Genomic DNA, 22029 nt, shown 5'->3' with positions numbered 1-22029 from the left:
TTACATCACAGGTTGCCCTGGGGAATGCAGGAGCCTCCTGCACCACCTAACGCAATGTTAGCCACAGAGGGCATCTCAAAAGTATTAGCAGACTGTCAGCCAAGGCCTTCTGAATCCATTTCAGCAGTGTGTTCCCATTTCACCACACTGAAACTTTTCTTATCCATGCCACACCTTACAAATTTGATGCCCTAAAGGTACTTTAGAGCAGCCTTTCCTAGAAATATTCTGAAGGATATTATTATGTGTTCTTAGAAAAGAACGGGTTCTGTGGGAAAGAATAGATGTGGGGAACGGTAAATCAATTTAAAGAAGATCTTTGCTATGGGACTGTTCAGAATCTTTAGTATGCTACTGTCTACCATAGACCACTAGAGCCCACAGTGTTTCCCAAGTCTGCTCCATCATGGCACACCCCCTGCTTCCACACTCCCATTTAACTTTTACACAACACTCAGGAGAATTTCAAAGAACAAATACTGTTTATTTTAGAGTAGTATTTTTCACAGTTGAGAAAACATTTCTTCTTTTTTTCAAATAACCTTGTAGACACCTAGTATTGTTTTATGTAATAATTATTACTTTAATTAGTGACAAAGATAAGATTAAGCATGTTTATAGCTCTTGTAGAACTATGCAGCCAAATCAAGATTATGTACTAAATGAAGATAAATGTTAAGAAAATCTAAATTAATGATATTAATTTAATATGGAGAAAGATAGTGTTTTCCACGCATGAATTTATACTGATATGAATGTGGTACAAACTGGCATGGCTGAGGTGCTGGTTCAGGAGGCCTGAACCAGTGGTATGCTGTGTGATGATCCAGTTTCCTTGCTGATTGCTGTTTTTATTTATAGTGCTGATGACCCCTGGTTTTCGTGGTCAGCATGATGTCCTGTGGCTGAGACTTGGAGGGAATATATCATAGAAACAAGAAGTTCTGTGCCTTTTTCCATTTCACTCCAAAGCAATCTTAAGTGCAAACACAAAGGCTATATGGAAATCTCTTAGCAAGGAGAGATTTACCTGACCCAGATTTATAAGAGTTATTTACATGATCCAGGATAAATTCATTTTAACTTTTGAGATAATCATAGAAACGAAAAGATAACATAGAAAAGAAAAGAACAGACAACATAAAAACTCTCTTATAGCAAACTTCTGGATCCTTAAACACAAGTCCCCATCCTCCGGGAGTATTTGAGAGACACAATTCTAAATCGTGGTTTTAACTCTAACAAATACAGTGCCTAATTTGTTAGTCATTTACAAATACGTTAGGCATATCTCACTGGAAGTTATTTGTTTGGATTTATTAAAAAGCACTGACCTAAAGATCACAAAATTATTACTTAGTGCTAAATTATCTGTGATTTAAGTTCTTGAACTTCAGTGATAGTTTAGAAAATTCATGGCATATCTAAGTAGGATCAATATTTTAAAATTTTATATTAAAACACAATTTCGTGCTTACATTTAATGTGCTTACCTGAAGGGAAAGCACAATATGAATGATACATGGTATTTTCTTAAACTTGTTTTTTTCGGTAATAGCAAATGTTTTGAAGATGGGCTTTATAAATGTTAGGAGGTACTAAGATTGATAGCTTTGCAAATTGGTTTTAAGTATTTTGAATTTATAACTATCATCATGTTGCAAAATAACATTGACTTTGGAATGGCTTACTTCCTTTTGTAGTAATTCAAAAATGTTATGACAGCTATAGTTTTATAGTGAGCATAAAAATCAGTGAGGTAAGTTCAATGAGGTAAGGTTAGTGTTGGAAGTTTTATTAACGAAAACTTTAAGTATTAACACATGAGTTACAATTCCCATGTGTTTTCAGAAATTTGCTGGAACTGAACTGAACATTAAATTTTGAACTTTGGACTAGTCACTTAAAACCACCTAATTTTAGTGTAAGAAGTAGCCAAAAACTTAAGTATGAAAACAGGTTTATAAAGTTGGCTGAATTATTAACCCACATATGATATGAATTCTCCCATGTAGGTGATACAAAGCACTCTCAACCCAGCATTGTTTTGTTCAAGTAGGTGGCATGTGGGACTTGGGTATAATTTTTTGACAGGTGGGCATGACAAATGCATTTTTACAACCTGAAAATCTCGACTGTGTTATTAACAAGCTGGTGATTGTAACTTAACTTTTATAAGCACAGCTTAAATGATATATGTGGTTATATGATACTAAATATCCCTGAATTCTATTTTTTGAATTCAAATTATATGAGAACAGACAACCTAAGAGAAATGTACTATAAATTATGAAGCACTTTATTATACAATCATTATTGTTTTTCTTTGTGCTATCTAAATATTTTTAAATATAATATAGATTTTTTTCTCTTGTCAAGTGTGTAAATCTTTGACTGCTAAATGAAGTCTGCACACAGAAGTGGGATTATATAGTCCTTTATCTCTGATTCAGTATTACTCTACTGACTGTAGACATCAACAGAAGGATAAATACATCATTGACATTAACTCCGTCTTGAAAGGCCAAAGGCTCAACTGAAATGACCAGATCTCTTGTTATCCATGACTGTGAGAGGAAGAGACCTTATAACAAAAGACCTAAAACCAGGGGCCCTTTCAGGAAAGGGATTTCTCTCAGTTTTCAACCATATGGATGTCCTCTCCTTACACATTTTTGTTAATTTGGTCTCAGAGAGCTGCATCTAAACGGGAGTGAATCTGTAAATGTGCAGAAGGTGTCCTACCTGGTCGTTAGGGGAAATGTTGATGTAATTACAGTACTGCCCATCCACATGTAGATCAGACTCCAGTCCAGCTTCTGTTGTGTTGCGAACTTCCAAATCATATAGCCGTTTGCTTTCCATATGTTTCCTAGCCATCTCAAACTACATATGCCTAATCCTAAACTCTTGATTTCCTTTCCTCAAGTCCAGTTCTCCCCAGTCTTTCCCAGCACAGGCAATAATTCCACTATCTACTGAGTTTTTCCAGCTAGCAACCCAGGAGTCTTCTTTGATGTCTTCCTTCCTTTCACCCCTACACATATATATCCTCAGTTCTGCCAGCTGTCTTCTGACTGTATCTCAAAATGCATCACACACACAGCCATGTCCCCCCTCTCCACCTCCATCCTAGTTGTGACAGCCACTTTCTCCCTTCTGGTTCACTGCAGCAGCTCCTCACCTGTCCCCAGCCTCCATTCCTGTCCCCTAGTGCCTGTTTTCCATAGAACACCCAGAGTGAATTTTAAAGAAAAGGTGCATCAAATTGTCCCATCCTTGACCAATAGCAAGACTCTATTGGTCTTTAATAACTTCCTTGCTTTCTGGTTCAACAAGGCATTCTGTACTCACCTGCACATCCTGCCTTAGACCTAAAATCAATCATTTCTACAATGAAAGTGGATTTGTTTTAGTGAAAATGGTTTAGAGATTACAATGTGGGCACTTGGGGTGGGTTTTCATTGCTACTGAGGTGGTCAGTTTTTTTTAGGTCTAAAGTGGACAAAGCTAGAAATTAAAAAAAAAAAAATAGGAAGGGTCGGGGGGACCAGTGAGGGTTGAAAAATTACCTGTGGGGCAAAATGTTCACTATTTGGGTGATGCGTACACTAGAAGCTCCAAACCTCACCATTATATAACAAACCCGGATCTTAAAAAAAGAAAAGAAAAGAAAATATGAAAATACATCATGTATTCATAATATTTCCAGTTTGAATTTAGTATTACAAGGCTTTTATTTAAGTTCTTAGAGTTTATATCTGTATTACTCCACTCTTGCGCTAAAACTTGTATTTATTAAATGGTATTGACATATACCATAGACATATTTATTTGTTCTACCTCCACCACCTCCAACCTTACAACTGTATATTTCAATAAATCACAAAGCTGACTGTCTTGTTAAAAGGCTATATCCCTAACACTAGAATGTTGCCTGGCACAAGATTGATTCTTCATATTTACTGAATGAATGAAAAAATGATTCTCGTTACTGCTTATAAAAAAGTTACCTACAGACAGGAGAGAAATCTGAAATTAAAATAGCTGCAGAAGTTAAAGAGCAGGAGGATGTAACCGAGCATAGGGTAAGAGATGGGCACACCCTCATCCGTAGAGCCAGTTTTTGATGATGCAGCTGCTGAAGGACATTTTTTTCTGAAAGGCAACTTTTGCTATAATTAGAGATTGACGTGAAAGAGTTTTTGAAAGCAGTGATTATTCTGAGTTCTTCTTTCATCAAGAATCCAGAAAGATTCATGCTAGCTGAATTACCCAGCCATCAAGGTCATTGACGATTATTCATCAAAAGTTTTCTTTTGTAAAGGTCAATAGCCCCTGATGGTTAGAGAAGGGAAGAAGGCAGGACTCCTGCCCCACCACCTGGCCTCCATGTAGTACATCACAGCTGTACAACTTCCCTGAGCACTCCTTGAAGTTCTAGCTCTCTGTTTTTCTGGAAGCTTCATGCCCATGAAAGCTTCTCTCTAAGTCAGTGTGATGCTGTCTTATGACAGGGCTCAGCCAACCTTGTGTTTGCTGTTGGGCCAAAATCCTCCCTGAATCATTGATATGCAAGGGAGATTGAAATTCTAAGCCTAGATGGGATTCCATTCCAAGGATTGAAGGTTTCGGGCTTACTGGAGTCATGGACCTTCACCGTCCAATATGGTAGCCATGAGCCACACATGGCTATTGAGCACCTGAAATATGGCTAATCCTCATTGAGATGTGCTAAAAGTGTAAAAAAAAAAAAAGCTGGATTTTGAAGATAATACAAAAAATGTAAAATATCTCAATATTTTTCATATTGATTACAAGTTGAGTAATAATATTTTAGATATAATAGATTAAATTAAATATATTATTAAAATTAATTTCACCTCTTTTTACTTTTTAAATGTGGCTATTAAAAATGTAAAAGTATAGATGTGGCTTGCATCATAATTATTTTGGACACACAATCTTAAATCCTGCTCTTGGAAGAGTGGACATGCCTATGCAACATTTCTAGCCAATGCACAGATCTCAAATACCATTCACTTCACCTGGGAGAAATCACTCCTCACATCAATTATGTTAATTGACAATTTTCAGTTGTCCATCAAATATAAAGAATATTGAGGTATTTTTGGTTGCTGACTCTGGAATGTTAGCTTTTAATTAAAGTCTTTCATAGCTAATTAACTAACTCTGAAGGACTTATTCCCAGTTGGGTAATACACCCATCCGTCCACCCACCCACACAACCCTCCACACTGCACACATATCATAGAGTGTATGCTGAAATATTTTTAAGTAAATGTCAAACAATATAAAGCCTCAGTACATGTTAGAGCACAAAACCTTATTTGCTGGTTCTCCACTCTTCCTGAGGGCTGTTGATCAGCAACCTTTATTGCATTCCTGCAGTATATAAATCACTGAATTAGAGGTGGTGGAAAGTAGAATAATAAAGTATAATAACAATAGCAAAAGATTATTGAGTGTTTCTAGGTGCTAGGTACTGTGCTAAGTGCTTTATATGTGTTATTTAATTTAATACTCAAAATAACTCAATGAAGGACTTACTGTTATTATCCCCATTTTCCTTGTAACACCTTAGAAATGTTCAAGACATTTGAAAGGCCATTGTTATGAGTTAGTTGAACATATATATTTGCATTGCAGAGGATGTTGCAAAACAGAGTTATCCACTTGAGCCGCTTGTTTATCCAAACTGAAATTCAAGTTGATGAGCTTAAGAGGATCTTTCCTCTTCAGTCTGTCTTTCTCTCTCTTCTTCCCAAGGCTTTGATCTTTAACCCCGGTATCTACTCCCCCAAGGTTCTACTGCTTCTTCCTCTTAGTGCTGTCTTTGGTCCTCTGTCATTTTCCCGCCTTCTTTGGATTTGGGATGAAAGGAGAAGGGAAGTAGAAGGTCCTATATATAGAAAGAGTGAAAGGAAGTACCATAGCCCTAATTCTTTAGATTCGTGACAATCTCTAAGACAAAAAAACAGTTTTAGTTTTAAGGTGCCTACTTTGCAGCAAAACCATAGTAGTTTATTATAATAATTTCTAAGTTGTTTAACCCATCATACTGTAAGTCCAACCTGTTTTAAGGATTGAGGCCTCAGGGGAGAACCTGTTTCTCACAGTCACTTTGAGGATCCAGACTTAGGGAGGTTCTGCCATCTTATATCTCCACCATCTGGGAAATGTAGCCTCTAAAGAAGAAAAGGAGTGTGGTGTGGAACAGACAGGAAGTGATGTACCTCACTTCTGCTTACATTTCCTGAAGAAAACACAGGGTTTCATTTTCCCAAAAGTTGCCTGAGAAGGGTGATCTTTTCTGTGTTCAGGAGGAAAGGAGAGTTGGATGTGAGTGAGAACTGGTGGTTACTACCAAGGAAGTTTTAGATTTTAGGTTATTTTTAGTGTTTGTGTCTTTGGAGGCTGTGTACATTATTCATACTTCCAACTTTGAAACTGTCTCCCATTTGAGTGATTGCAAGCTGAATCAAATTCAAATATACACTTAACTCAAGTCTACGATTAGGAAAAACCAACAAATGAAGGTTTGAATGTGAAATAAAACTATATTGGGAGCTTTTGTGAGTGTTCCAGTTTCATTTGCTTTTAAAGTTTTTCTTTGTGATAGCCTGTTTATTCAATTCTTGAAGCATTGTCAAGCAAGTAGTATTTAATCTGTGAAAATTTTCAAGTGGCCCCTTTTTCTCCCTCAAGTGCTTTTTTCTCTCAAGTGTTGCTGTAGTCATTTTAAGATTGAAATGAACCATTTGATTTTTAGAAATTATTTATGGCACATCAGGTAGCACTTAGTGTTTTGTCACAACGTTGAAACCCTTTCTGAAGGCGCACATAAAATATGGCAGAAAGGTCGAGTGTCTTATGTATAGAACTTCTAGAAACATACCTCACCATTGGAACTGGTTATAATTCCTGGGTGCTGACATGAAGATTAATAATGCTTAACTCTGATTTTGGCAACGTTTTGCCAATTTCATTGCCATGGTTCTTTTCTTTCAAGTTATTACCTGGAACTGAAGTGATAACAAATGTTTTATGTTTTATACTGCCAGATAAAAGGTTACATTTTCATATGTCACATGATCTTACACACACACACACACACACACACACACACAAATGGATCAAAAGGAAATGAGCAATTCTCCTAAAATGGAAAGACTGTCCTAGTTTTAACATTAGATGACTAGTTCCCATGTGGTTAAGTCACATGTAAAAATTGGAAATTCAACCTTCTGGGTCTTTGTACACTGACTATACCATACAGTTCTAATTTTCTTTTGTTTTTCTGGGAAATGATGGTGCTCTTTGCTTTGCCAAGTTTTATTATTGAGTCAACTGCCAAAGTTTAAGAGAGAGAGTCAAGGGCTCTTAAAATTATTTGGTGTTGAGTGAAGAGGCAGAGAAAGGTATTCCATATACCCAAACATTTTAACTTTATGTCTCTACCTGATGTTGGAGTATAATCTAGACTTCGAGCTTTCTAATTCTGTTTTAAATGATGTACTCTGTTGAGTGGAGTCAGAATATTAGAGAGGGAAACTTTAATTTCAGTCATTGATACCCAATTTGGAACTAGATATTCTAATTTTTAATAGAATGTATTTTTTCTTGTATTTAAACTTATCTTCCCTGTATTTAAACTTCGGTGCATCCAAAGGCCTGTGTGCCTGCTTGTGGTTTTGCACCATCTGGAAGTTCATATTTAACTTTAGAGATGATGTCATACTTGCTTACTGCACACTGGGCTAATGTTGGTTGTGAATTGCCTGTGGTTCATGTCAAAGTTTCATCTTAAAAAAAAAAAAGAAGACCCTGAAGCCCATTTCTAGTGCAAAGCTCTAAAGATAGAGTGAAGGTGATTGAAAGGCACAACCCAAATTCCTTTGAAGTTAAGTACACACTTTCCAGTGCATAGAAAATAAACCCCCAGACAGAAGACCTCAGCTGGCACAGGCTCCCTCCTGCCATGTTGAATTTGGGTGTTTGAGTAACGTGCTGATCACAACCATCCTTGCTCTCCATTTTGTTCCTGGAGAAATGCTCTCATGGCTCGGGTTTTTTTTTTTTTTTTTTAAATCTCTTTTGGGCTTGGGAAGATGCGACAGGGCACTGATAGATCACACATGGCAAGAAGGTGCCATACATGTTAAGCCTTAAAGTCTAGATTATATTCCAACATCAGGTAGAGACATAAAAGTTAAAATGTTTGGGTATATGGAATATTTTCCTCTGCCTCTTCACTCAACATCAAATAATTTTAAGAGCCCTCGACTCTCTCTCTCATCATTACAGAGTGTCTTTTTCTAAACTCTCTCCAGCACCACTCACTACCTCCCATATTGTAATTTATTTATATCACAGTTTGGATATTAGGCATTTCCTTTAGTCCAGATATAGACCATCCAGCTTTGATAGGTAGGATGCAGGGCAAATGGGACCTCAGTCATGTGTTTCTTCTCAGAATCACACTGAGTCCTGGTAAGCCCATGTGCAAATATCTATAATTGATTGTAACCCCTTTATAACCACTGCTATAATCCAGAGTGCTCAGCATGTTCTGCCAGTTTTCCAATAATCCACCAAATGCCTATGCTTTGTGCATAAACTCAAAACCATATTTTTTCACCAGGTATAATGAAAACCCAAAGAGAAAAGTGGTGTTTTGCCAGGCTGGTAGATGAAGGTAACTTTAAACAAAGATGGGCCACATGAGAAGCTGTGGTCCATCTTTAGTGCATCATCTTTAGTGCACCTGGCATGAATTTTCATTTAGGAAGAGGAAGATCTCCAGGACATGAGTACCGCTCCACCTTCCCAGGCCCTATATCTTTCTGGCTATTATGTGAGAAGGGGCACAGCTATCAGCTATTTGAAGATTCTGCCATTTTCCTCCCCAGTCACAGAATGTCCATCCTCTTTTGTAATGCAGTCAGGGCCATTAGGGCTTGGGGGCTCCACACATCTGTGATCACCCCTTCCCCTACTGGGACCTCCCAGCTTCATCCTTCTCACTGGAACAGAAACTGGAAAAACTCTCACTTCCCTGTCACCTTTGACCTTTAGAAACACAGCTTAGGCACCCCTTTCTTGTCAAGGAGCAAGAAAAGGATCTTCTACTCCAATAATTTTTCTTTCTCTCTAATATCATTGTCCTTCCCTGATACATTCTACCAAAAATGGATTCCTGTCTTTAAAAATCCTAAGATGTCAGATATGATCTGTTCACACCTCTTGGTTTTATAGATGGAGAAACTGAGGCTGGAAGGCTGGGGGAGGGGAAATGAGAGTTATCTGTCCTGATCCCTCTCAGGCAGATAAAAGCAGAACCAGTCCTAAAAACCTAAGTGTCCTCTTTCTATTGTTCCTATTGGCTTCTTTGTTGTTGTTGTTGTTTCTCTTTTAAATGCCACCTTCTGCTGCTCTGAACTTTTCTTTTTTTCTTTTAAAAAATATTAAATTTCAGTATCTTTAGGGTTATGGGTGGTTTTTGGTTACATGATTGGTTAAATCGTATAGTGAGGAAGTCTGGATTTTAGTGTACCCATCACCTGGGTAGTGTACCTTGCACCCAGTAGGTAGTTTTTTATTCCTCAGCCTCCTCACACCCTTCCTGCTTCTAAGTCTCCAGTGTTCATTATACCACTTCACATGCCTCTGTGTACCCAGAACTTAGTTCCCACTTACAAGTGAGAACATGCAGTACCCAGAACTTAGTTCCCCCTTAGAAGTGAGAACACGCAGTATTTGGTTTTCCATTCCTGAGTTACTTCACTTAGAATGATGGCCTGCAATTCCATCCAGGTTGCTGCAGAAGACATTATTTCATTCTTATCATATGTATATCTTATATATATCACACTTTATCTACTCTTATCTACTCATTCTTTGATAGGCATATAGGATGATTCCATATATTTGCAATTGTGAATTGTGCTGTGATAAACATACACGCATAGGTATCTATTTGATGCAATGACTTCTTTCCTTTTCGGTAGATACCCAGTAGTGGGATTGAATAGTAGATTGACTTTTAGTTATTTGAGAAATCTCCATGTTGTTTTCTATAGAGGTTTTACTAATTTACATTCCCACCAGCAGTGTATAAGCATTCCCTTTCCCCCACATCCATGCCAACATCTATTGTTTGTTGACTTTTTAGTAATGGCCATTCTGGTTGGGATAAGGTGATATTCTCACCATGGTTTTAATTTGCATTTCCCTGATGATTAGTGATGTTGAGTATTTTTCATATGTTTTGGGTAGCTGTATATCTTCTGTTGATTTCTTATGACATTCCTGTGTGATTTTTGTTTTTGATTTGTCTTTTTTTTTTTCTTTCCATTGAAATTTTACTTGCCTATAGGATAAGGAAGCAAAATGTTTGAAAATTTTTGTAATGAAATGCAGCAATCTTCTACTTCCCCTGTTCCATTTTTTTTTTCCCCTAAGACAAACTCTTTTAACTCTTCTTGTTCAGTTATTTTGATATCTCTAAATAACATACTTGCTTCTCTACTTCCTGATTGCTAGTATAGCTACTATCTGTTGACTTCCTGCTATGGAGGGTGAAGATTAAATCCTTCCATCACCCCAATACCTCATCACCTCAATACCTCATCACCCATGGGAATCTTATTCAACCCCCACTTCATTCTCCCAGTTACATTATAAGGCAATTTAGTTCCCAGGTTGGTGTTTTGTTTATTTTGACCTCTCTCTTTCATGAAAGACATTCTTGTAAGATATTTGTTAATTCTTAGTTATGTATTCATATATTTTTCAAACTTATCGAAATATAAATTATAACTGTATATCAAAGTATAAATTATTAAAGTATACAGTTCAATTACTTTTGACAATTTTGTGCACCATGTAACTGTTCTGCACTCTCACTAATCGATTTAGAGGCAAAAAATACCCTCCTGTCCCTTTATAATCAGCCCTTCCCACCTTCCACCCCAGGCAACCATTGCTCTCATTTCTGTCACCATAGATTATTTTCACCTCTTTTAGAATTTCACAAAAATGGAAACACAGTCATGCCGTAAATCCTCTAGATTCTCTCACTCAGGATGCTTTTGAGATTCACCTATATTATTGTGTGATTCTGCAGGTCACTCCTTTTTATGGATAGTAATATTCCATATAAATATACCACCATTTTATTTATCCGTTCATTTACTGATAGACATTTGTGTTGTTTCCTGTGTGATCCATTATGAACAATGCTGCTGTGGGTATCTCTATGAAAATCATTTTGTGGACATGTCTTTTACACTCTCTATATCAGCAATCCCCAACCTTTTTGGCACCAGGGACCAGTTTTGTGGAAGACAAGTTTTTCCACAGACAAAAAGGTGTGGGGTGTAGGGGATGGTTTAGGAATGAAACTGTTTCACCTCAGATCATCAGGCATTAGACTGTCATAGGAGCGTGAACCCTATTGTGAACTGCACATGTGAGGGACCTAGGTTCATTAGATTCTATAAAAATCTAATGTCACTGCTGATCTGGCAGGAGGCGGAACTCAGGTAGCAGTGCTCGACCAACACTCAGCTCCTGCTGTATGGCCTGGTTCCTAACAGACCCTGGACCAGAACTGGTCCGAGGGATGGGGACCCCTGTTCTACATGATCTTATTTAATTTTGACTTGTTGTAGTAAACATAGTATATTCCTTTCCCACATTAAGGGAACTGACAAAGAGTTACTTCATGTATCCTTTCCCAAAGGGATCAGGACTGATCCTTGAAGAGTTAGTTCCTGGATGGTTCTAACCCTGGCTACAATCACATGTTAAGGTGTCTTTAATGATCCAGAAAAAATAAATCATGGTGGTTGTCTTAGTTCATTCAGGCTGCTAGAACAAAGTACCTAGACTGGGTGGCTTATAAACAACAGAAATTTATGTCTTACAGTTGCAGAGGCTGGAAAGTCCAAGATCAAGGCACCAGCAGATTTCTTGTCTGATGAGAGATCAATCAATGCTTCATATATGGTGCCATCTTGCTGTGTTTTCACATGATGGAAGGAGTGAATGAACTCCTTTGGGCTTCTTTCATATAGGAATTAGTCCCATTCATGAGGCAGTTTGCCCTCATGACCTAATGACCTCCTAAAGGCGCCACTTTTTAATATTATTGTATTGGGGATTTGATTTCAATTTATGAATTTTGAGCAACACATTCAGACCATAACAGTAGTATCTGCTGAAGTGGCAGCAAAATAATTGTGGCAAACGGTCCTAATCTTTTTTAAAAAATATATCCAATAAAAAAAGTAAATGTCTTGGGAGTAACATATTGAATGTCATTGTTTAGCTGAGAACAAGTCCCTTGGAAATCTCATGGTCCATCATTGTCAATAATTAAGGACAATAATCCTTCAAATAAAGTGTTTGTCACAGTTACATTTTAAGACTAGATTAGTGTACATTTATAAACACGGTTGCAAATATGGTGTTGTACATCAAAAAAGTACAATTTTAAAATGCTACAGAAAATTAACTCAAAATGGTATTCTGATGGTCTTCATATTCTTTTTGTTGTCTCATTTTTTTTTATTTTACTACCCCAGTGACTTGTTTCTATGATCTAGTCTGAGTGGTCTAGAAATAGACCTTTCTTTGTACATGGCCTTCAGAATGTTAAATTAAAAAAAAAAAACTTATATTTTCTTTTTTATTAACAACATTTGAAAAGCAGGAATTATAATTTTTTAAAATTTTAGAGCTGAGTTACAAAGAGGATTTTTTTTTGTATGCTTTGTCTTTTTTTTTTCTTTAAAAGTATTTGGAAAGCAGTCTTTCATGAGGCTGGAGAATGGGTGTTTCATTTCTATCTTATTTTCTTCCTCCAGCAGCATGAGTGTCCTCTTGGCAACATGTATTTTTCTAATTTAGGAGTGTTTCTCTACATGTCAGTCTTGTTCCTCCAGATGTCCATGGCGTGGCTCATTATGTTCTCCGTATTTCAGGACTGTGCTGCAAAGCTTGAGCAATATTTTACCCTCCCTGGGCTCTCAGAGAGACATGGGAGTATTGATGTGCTTTGTTTCCAGCTTAAACAAACGTGTAGTTTCCCATAAGTAGGGAAACAAACATGGAAACCTACCACTATTTCATAATGTCTTATTTCATAGAAGTCTTATATATATATATATTTTTAAAGTATCACTATTGAGATGTGCGCAAATAGGGCTTTAAGAAGGATGTAGGCTGGCCGGGCGCGGTGGCTCATGCCTGTAATCCCAGCACTTTGGGAGACTGAGGCAGGTGGATCACAAGGTCAGGAGATTGAGACCATCCTGGTTAACACGGTGAGACCTCGTCTCTACTAAATATACTAAAAATTAGTCGGGCATGGTGGCAGGCACCTGTAGTCCCAGTTACTTGGGAAGCTGAAGCAGGAGAATGGCGTGAACCCAGGAGGTAGAACTTACAGTGAGCAGAGATCACACCACTGCGCTCCAGCCTGGGCGGCAGAGCAAGACTCTGTCTCAAAAAAAAAAAAAAAAAAAAAAAAGAAGGATGTAGGCTGTTAAAATGCAGGGCAGTGAGGTTGCCATAAGCAGTGGTTCCACTGTGCCTTGCTCAGTGAACATGCTGCTGCCCTGCCCCCTCCAAGGGCACAAGTGATGGTTACTGATGACCTTTCTGTAAAACCACAACCTTCTGTCTTTTTCCTGATTTCAGGTAGATGCGCTGAGATTACGACTGGAAGAAAAAGAATCTTTCCTCAATAAAAAAACGAAACAGCTGCAGGACCTCACAGAAGAGAAGGGGACACTGGCCGGTGAGATTCGTGACATGAAAGATATGTTAGAAGTGAAAGAAAGAAAAATCAATGTTCTTCAGAAAAAGGTGAGTAGCTGACATAAGCCCTTCAAGTGGGGTATCATCCATGTTTTGTCATTTTAGAAAAATTTTGAGCACATGGAAAATAAGTAATCTTTTATGAATCTTAGATTAGGAAGTATAGGCTGATTTTCATACTGGTGTTTCACTTACTGGTAGTTGTATCATGTCGATATTAACATTGCTTGATGAATTTTCTACTTGATTACCTAGAAACTAAATAGTGATGTTTTTTTTTATTCACCAGCTTAAACATAGAGAGAATTGTACAAATTTAGATTCAAATTTAAAATAACCAAAGGTCCCAACAGTTAATTTTTTCTTCATTACTGAGAGTTAGCAATGTATTTTGTGGGTCCTGAATGTATTTTAGATACATTTGATATTCACATAAACTGTAGTAGATCCTATTCTGTGAAGCCCATACAGATTTTTGGGAGGCAGGAGTAATGTTTTACACCCATTACTTAATTGAAATCAATGGAAAGAATGTATAATAATTTCCAGCCACAGTGATGCAACATAGAAGATGCTCGACCTTGTTAAGGTCATTCCTTCCTTCCTTTAGCAGCTCATTTTCTACCTTATAGGGTACCCTGATTTTGTGATAGCGTCCCGATTTTCTTTTGGAGAATTCCTGTTTGCTACTCTATATAGTTTTAGTGGGACCACTGAGTATCCTGCCTTCTCTTAGTAAAAGGGTAGGTGAGAAAAGACACCAATGGCTGCTCTTTTACAAAAAAAAAATGTGTTGGGAAGATACAGGGCTGTCAGATGAACAGGCGGCCAGAGTGGAAACTAGGTGGAAATCAGTGGTGGGCAGCAGGAGCCTCTGGCGTGGATGCTGCCATCCACAGGCATGCTGTCAGGTGCTCTGCTGCAGCTGCAGCAAATGGAACTAACTGGCCCCTGCTCTTGGTGTCACCTGCCATCATCATTTCTCACCTGGCGTGGATCTACAGCATCCCAGGTGATTTTCTTGCATCCTCCCTCATGTTTCCTACAGCCTATTCTTAACACAGAAACTGGATTAATCCTTGTAATGCATAAAACAGTTCATGTCACTCTCTGATCAAAACTCTGTAGTCACAACCAGTTACATAATTTTGGGGGTCCATTGCATAATGTAAACATGACGCCCCTGTCCCAAAATTGAGAATTTCAGGATGGTAACATCAGAGCATAAACCAAGCATAGGAGCACAGCTGTCTCCACCTCCATTGGCTTCCATTGTCACTCAGAGTAACAGTGGAAGTCCTTGCAAGGGCCCAGGACACCCTGCAGGATTAGGCTATCTCTGGCCAGTCTGGCCTCCTGTCTCACTGCCTTCCCCTTTGCTCAGACTACACCAGACACTGTGGCCTTCATGTTCTTCTGCAGACACGTGAGGCATGCTGTCTTGGTACCTGACATTTACTGTAGCCTTTACGGAGACACTCTCATTCTGAGCCCATGCTGCCCATTGTGGTAGTCACGAGCCACATGTAGAGATTAAGACCTTGACTGAGATGTGCTGCAAGTGTGAACTGCACATCAGATTTGGAAGACTTATGAAAAAAATGGAAGATCTCTCATGAATCATTTTTTACTTTGATTATATGTTGCAATGAAAATATTTTGGACATATCAGGTAAAATAAAATACATTATGAAAATGAATTTCACCTGTTTCTTTTTACTTTTTTAATGTGATTACTAGAAAGCTTAAAATTAACTGTGTGACTCACACTATGTTCCTATTGACAGAACTGCTCGAAATAGCCACATGGCTCATGCCTTTGCTTCTTTCAGGTCTCTGTTTAAATAGTGCTTTGTTGCAGGCCTTTTTTGTCCATCCTGCATAAAATCGCATGACCACCCACATTCCTGCCCTCTGTCTTCTGTCATCCAGTTTTATTTTTTTAAGTAGAACTTTTAACCATCTGACAAATGTGTGTGTGTACATATATATATATTTAAAATTTATATAATATGTATTAAATATATAAATAAATATAATATGTATTTAAATATACCTAGTTCATTCATATTACTAGAATATAAATTCCAAAAGGGGAGACCTTTCCCCCATATCTTTAGTACCCAAAAGTTACTAAATCCTTAATAAATATTTGTTGAACGAATGGATAAATGAACTTGCTCTAGAGTTAAAGTCTTGCATAGGAGCATTTGATTGGCCAAGGTTATATTACATCCTCACCCCCTGCTGCCAGGAGCACTTATTCTTGTGAATTTGATTCAAGGACAGAGCTATGCAAAGATGACAACAATAGTTGGCATTCATTTGTTTCAGTGCAGAGGTTGTGATGAGCATTCTAATATCTATTAGGATATTCCCCACGCTTTTGACTTTTCATAAGTGAGTTCTCTAATCTTTCTTAAACTCTGAGAGCCAGTTAGTCTCTTCTTGTTCTGTTATGGTCAGCCAGAGCCTAAATGGTACATTTACGTACAGAATAGTGCGTCACATTTTAAAAACAAAGTTAGATTTAAACCAAATTATAGAGGATTTACCAAAGAGTTAAAAGTAGAGACACTGCATTTGTTAGAAACTCTCAGGATATTGGCGATTTGATGAATCATATTATTAATTCATTTCTGTAGAGATCTTCATGGACAAGGTCCTGGTCATTGGAGCCTCCTCTTGTAGCACTAGCTAATTGATACAGAAATTTAGAAGAGAGCTGAGCAGAGATTACTAAGGACCCTTGAATCAAAGGGGCTGTCTAGGGTACATGGGAATAACAGAGAAATGGTTATAGTAGACTGTCTTGGAGCATGTTCTAAGGATTCAAAAGAAGATTTTTCATTTAAAATATCCAGCTGCAAATAATAACAAAGGTTGCATTTATTGAACTTACTTATATTGAACACTGCTGGATACTTTATTTACTCATGTAAATGGTGCTTGTTACATGCACTGTTTACTTACTCTTGACCACTACCTAGTGAGATGGGCACAATTATTAATCTAAGGAATTGTGGAATATTGAGGCTATGGTAAGCTTGCCCAAGGTCACATAGCCTAGATAAAAGTATTTTTTGTCTTTAGAAATATATAATAAAATAATTATTGTAAATTAAGAGAATAAGCCTCATTTTTTAAAATTTCACTTTTTATGATGATGACACCAGGTATGAGAGTGAATTAAGGAAAAATATCACCCTTGTCCATTTTGTCAGAAGTTGAGACTAAGTGCACTCATTCTTGAGGAATAAATGACAACAGTTTTCTCAGTGAATATTTTGGGATGGCACTTACAATGCATAAGTGACAAATGACCACTTTTACCAATTCAAATATTTTGCAGAATTTTAAACTTTCCTCCACAGCCATACTTAAAAGCTTGAGAACCAGTCTGGAAGTTCTAGAACAAAATCAGTTGTATATTATGGCTCCTTTTGGCAACATGATTATGATATCACTTGTTTAAGTCATGTAGACAATGGGTTTGGAAATGTTTCATGTTTATTTGGAGAGGTTGCTCAGCTTCAGGTTTTTAAACCAAGTTTACCAATACTTTTGGGGAGGAAATAAAACCACTGGCAACGTAGCAAAGCCACAGGAGTTGTATTATACCTGCAATGTGAAAGGGAAATAATCCCTAGAGAAGTGATGCATATGATTTAGAAACTGACTCAAAATGTAGAAATAATACAAAAACAAATGGGCCAATGAAATATTGTCTTTAATTCTGGAGACTCCTTGGAGCTTTGACTACATTCAGCATAATTGGCTGTTTTAGGGCAGGCTTGGATTGAAATAGCATAAGCTTTGGATTAGGGTGTGTTGGCATGGAAGAATAATAAGCTCGTGTCAATGTCAGACATGCAGTATTACTTAATATTTCTTTCTCATAGACTCTTTTGCAACCCTGTGTTGATGCCAGTGGAACTAGGTACGCTCCTTTCCTGGCCACGTTTACCCTGGCAAAGCTAGGCTTGCATTTCATATCTGTCAGCTTTGCCTTCAGAGCTCTGGGTCTCAGAAGTCTTGTGTGCTGCATAAGCCATGTAGACAGGCATGGACACGATGCTCTAAGTATTTCATCACTTGAAGAAGGAAGTGAGGCTGAATAAACAGAAAACCCCAGGTGGAGGAGCATCTCTGATGAAGCTTTTGTAGGAAGACAGAGGTCATCTAGAGTGGATTTTTGGCCCTACCATCATACTTTTGGCTTTACTCTGTAATTCCAAGACATAGAGTTCTCTTAGTAGGGGACAAAAATGCACGTGTATGAAAAGTGTTTAGTGAAATATTCCCATGGGGCTGTGACACTGAAATCAGAAGAGCGGTACGGTTTCCATGCTGAAGCTGTAATTTTCTGTTCCCATACCTGAATTTAAACTGTAACTGATGAAGTGCTATCTGACTATTGAGTTTTTGTAGGAAATGTCATAAAACCTTGATGACACTGTACATTTGGAAAGCGTATAATGCCCAGGATTTTAGGACATGGTAGCATTGTTTGAACCCGATCAAATTCAGACTGTTACGCAGTGCGTAGATTCTTACAGCATAAACTTGCTACCCACGAGTTTTTTTTTAAACTCATTAAAACTGGACAAAAATTCTATCTCCATTTTCATTCTAGGCCTTAGTCCCATAAGCAATGTGAATTTATAGAACAGAGGTACTTTATTTATTAGAGGTAGAAAAACAGATGGTGATCTCTCTGGAAGCCAAGTTCACTGGCTGCCTCCTGAACTTTGTGGATTGCCCTGTGGGTTGGAAAAGGCAGAGAGGGGTGAATGGAGTTGGCTCCTGGGAGTGGTATATATGGACCTTCCCACTTCAGCAGCTTGATTCTACCTATTTGGAAGTATGGTGGTGAAAATTCTGAATGATGATAACCTCAGGGCTAAGGACACTGTGGGATTACTGAGTTTCTTCCAGATATTTTTTTTTAATTTTTTTAAAGTAATACCTGAGAAGATAGATACAGAACGTAGAGATTTCCATGTTGGTGTAAAATTGAAGTAAAGTGTGGAGGACTTTTTAACTCAATTGAGCTCTTTCTCAATGTTTAAACATCTAGTTGAACTTTTATACTTATTATTGGCAAACCTCCTAATTTTTCGAACATGTGCAAAATCATATTCATTTCACTTTTACTGAGTGTTTCCTATGTGTCAGTCAGTCACCACTCTAGGTCCTGGAGGTTCAGGGAGAAATAAGACAATCTCCAGTCCTCAAGAAACTGACAGTCTAGTTGTGGAGACAGACATGCATAATCCTAAATATAAGTGCAGTGGAGAACAACATATGGCATGTTACCAGAAGGAAATCACTTGATGGATGCAAACAGCAGAAGCCACTTCTGGCTACCCTAAGCAAAAGGGAATTTTTTGTAAGAATATCCAGGGTCCCACTATCTGGTCTGTAGAACCAGACTGGGGATGATAAAGAACCAAGGCAGCCCTAAGAGACCAAGAGAAGGCAAACACCACTGTGATTTGCCAGGAGTGTCTGGTCAGCTGTCTTTTCTGTTGACAGCTGCTCTCCCTCACCCTCTTTCCTCTGCCCTCACATTACACTGTCAGTCAAGAGTCAAAGTCCTGGGACAGAGCTCCAAACTTCACACAACTGACTCTCTTTGGCAGGATCTAATCAGACCCTTCCTTTATAAGAGTCAGGGATATGTGACTCCAAGCTTTACACTGGAGCTTTCTGCTCTGTTTTTGTGTCACTTACTCATGGAAGTCTTTGCTGACACTGCAGTCTGGGGGAGGTTTTACACTCTTAGAGAACTATGTCTTGGCTTAGTTTGGAATTATGCATCCCTTTGGTGAATATTGGCTTCCCTCTCAGGGCTTGAGTGCCCCAACCATCATCATCAAGATACCTCCAGCTTCTGGCAAAATTCTTGGCATCTGATGCTCCTTGATCAATAAGGATTGAGTGAATAAATGAGCTCAGCAAATTCTCAATGAATGAGAACTTGGGAGAGGAGAAATTGCTTTGAGATCTACTTCTCACCCAAGAGTATTGTTAGCTCTGAGGAGAGTCATTTGCCCCAGCAAAATGTCAAACCCACTCTTGTTCCCAGCACGGTATGTTCTGTGTAGGCTGCAAGATGGAGCTATCCCATGAATAATAAAACACAGATGAGGAAATGGTTGTTGCTCTACCCACACCTAACATCTCCAGCCTTGGTTCTATTACCCTAGGAAGGTAAAAAGGGATGGTTTGAGTAAGGGTGTTTCACCACTCTTCCTTCATTTTCCTTTTTAATAAAAAGAAATGTGACATTTATAGAGAATATCATCTTATTCTGCAAAAAGAATGCTTTCTTCTCTAGTTATCACTTCTAATTTATTGGATTGTTAGGAAGGTGATGTTTTATGAGAGTGATGCAATGAAATTTCTGGTTATATGTGGTCATTTCAATTATGACCATACAAGTAATTATTTTTATAATAAAATGATTATATTATATACTATTTGTTGAGCCCTTACTGTATACCAGACACTGTGCTAAGTGATTTGCATCCTTAGGTTATGCATTCTTGTAACAGACCTAATGGCTTATAGGCACTATCATAATCCTGGTTTTTAAAATGAGAGACTGTGGTATAGGGAAGAACTCGTTCAGAGTGACGTGGCAGGAAAGGGATGGAGCTATTCTTAACCACTATACTATTCTAGTGTTTTTTCTAGTTTATGGTCCTGCTTCCCTCATGAGACAAGTGGGATCATTAACTTTTAGGGATTAGTTAAACTACAATTTGAGCAACATACCTGAGGTTGATATATAAGAACACCTCTTTTTAGGACAAAACCAGCAGAGATACAGCCACTAAATAGTGTAATAAAAAAAAAAAGTAGGGAATGAATTACATAAATAAAATATAACACCAGGTCTGTATTTAAAAATATGATAAATTATATGTAGAAAAAAGAAAGATTGTGGTGGCTTTCAATATCTGTTTAATTTTTCTTCCCCCAGAAACTCTTTATGTACCATTCTAAGATTGTTTTGCTGCTTCATTTTTAAAGGATTGACGTGTCTGCTCTGATGGTAGTTTCACTTTCCTTTGGTTGTTGGCTTAAAGGATGACTAAGACCTCAAAAGATGGTTTGAGACATGTAAGCAGCTTTCCTGGACTAGTCAAAGGTGAACTCTTGAGTTGGGAGATCCCTCATTCCTTGCCAAGTCCAGAGAGGAAACGGTCTGGGAAGCTACTCCACTTTTGCAGCTCACTTTGCAGTGAGCTGTTCACGTAGGTCTGACCTCCTTGGTATAGGCAAGCTCACTTTGCATCGAAGCTAGGAACTGGCCTGGCATCCCAGGGGTTGGGATCACAGCTAGGGTGGCCATGGGTCTAAAGCAGAGGTTCTTAACCAGGGGCTGTAACTGAGGCTTAGAACCTCCCTACTCCCCTGGGAACATTTGCTACTGTCTGCAGATATTTTTGGTTGCTATAGCTGGGAGGATGCTATAAGCATCTTGTGGGTAGGGTCTATTCCAGGGGTGCTGCTAAATGTCCTAATATGCAGATGACACCTCTGCCCCCAATAAATAATCATCCAGAGAAGCCCTGGTCTACAGGAGTCCTTTCCTTCTTGTGTAAGGATCACTGCTGCTCTTGGTTCTCGAGGCCCCCTGCCTTGAGGTAGCATTTCTTAAAACAGTTTTTGCTTAGTATAACAGACCTTTCTCCCACCTTTCAGTATTATCTCAGTTGAAATGCATAACATTTTTACCTGCGTTTTTTCTCTGGCATTATTTTAGCCAACTTACAGAGTTGAATGTCTTGTGTGTGTTTGTGTCTGTGCACATGAGTGTGTATGATGTTTGGACTGTTACTATTTCTGTCTAATAATTTTCGCATATAGTAATCCATACTTAAAAATATGAGTGTATATGACACTCTTGAACCCTGAAAATTATTGCAATTATTAAAACTGATCTGACCATTCTTATGATATCAGCTAATTTGTTAGCGGGGTGCTAGTCAGGTGTAGTACAGGGAACATGTAATAGGAATAAAGCATCTGATTAAGAAGAACAGAGAGAGCTCTCCTAGCAGATAACATCCAGTTTAAATTTATTTGGCTTAATACCAGCATTCCAGTCATTTGAAAAACAGTGACCTTTAAGATGACTTTTTTTCCTGACTGAAAATAAAAACACTT

The 22029-nt window shown here is 38.0% G+C and overlaps 1 protein-coding gene across 17 annotated transcripts in view; it reads left to right on the top strand.

Annotated features, from left to right (window-relative positions):
• Positions 1-22029, top strand: part of LOC105482397 (ELKS/RAB6-interacting/CAST family member 2) — a 981466-nt gene that overhangs the window by 390617 nt on the left and 568820 nt on the right. For all 17 annotated transcript variants that reach the window (XR_011620093.1, XR_011620095.1, XR_011620096.1 and 14 more), the window contains one exon: positions 13729-13896. Coding sequence is in view for 12 of the 17 variants with exons in the window: in XM_071091912.1 (XP_070948013.1) it covers positions 13729-13896 (168 nt within the window). In the remaining 5 variants the exon portion in view is untranslated. The remainder of the gene's footprint in view (positions 1-13728; positions 13897-22029) is intronic.

This window comes from Macaca nemestrina, chromosome 2 (assembly GCF_043159975.1).
Source record: "Macaca nemestrina isolate mMacNem1 chromosome 2, mMacNem.hap1, whole genome shotgun sequence".
NCBI lineage: Eukaryota > Metazoa > Chordata > Mammalia > Primates > Cercopithecidae > Macaca > Macaca nemestrina.
The sequence above is the reverse complement of the archived record's forward strand: the minus strand, read 5'-3'. Positions and strand labels throughout refer to the sequence as shown.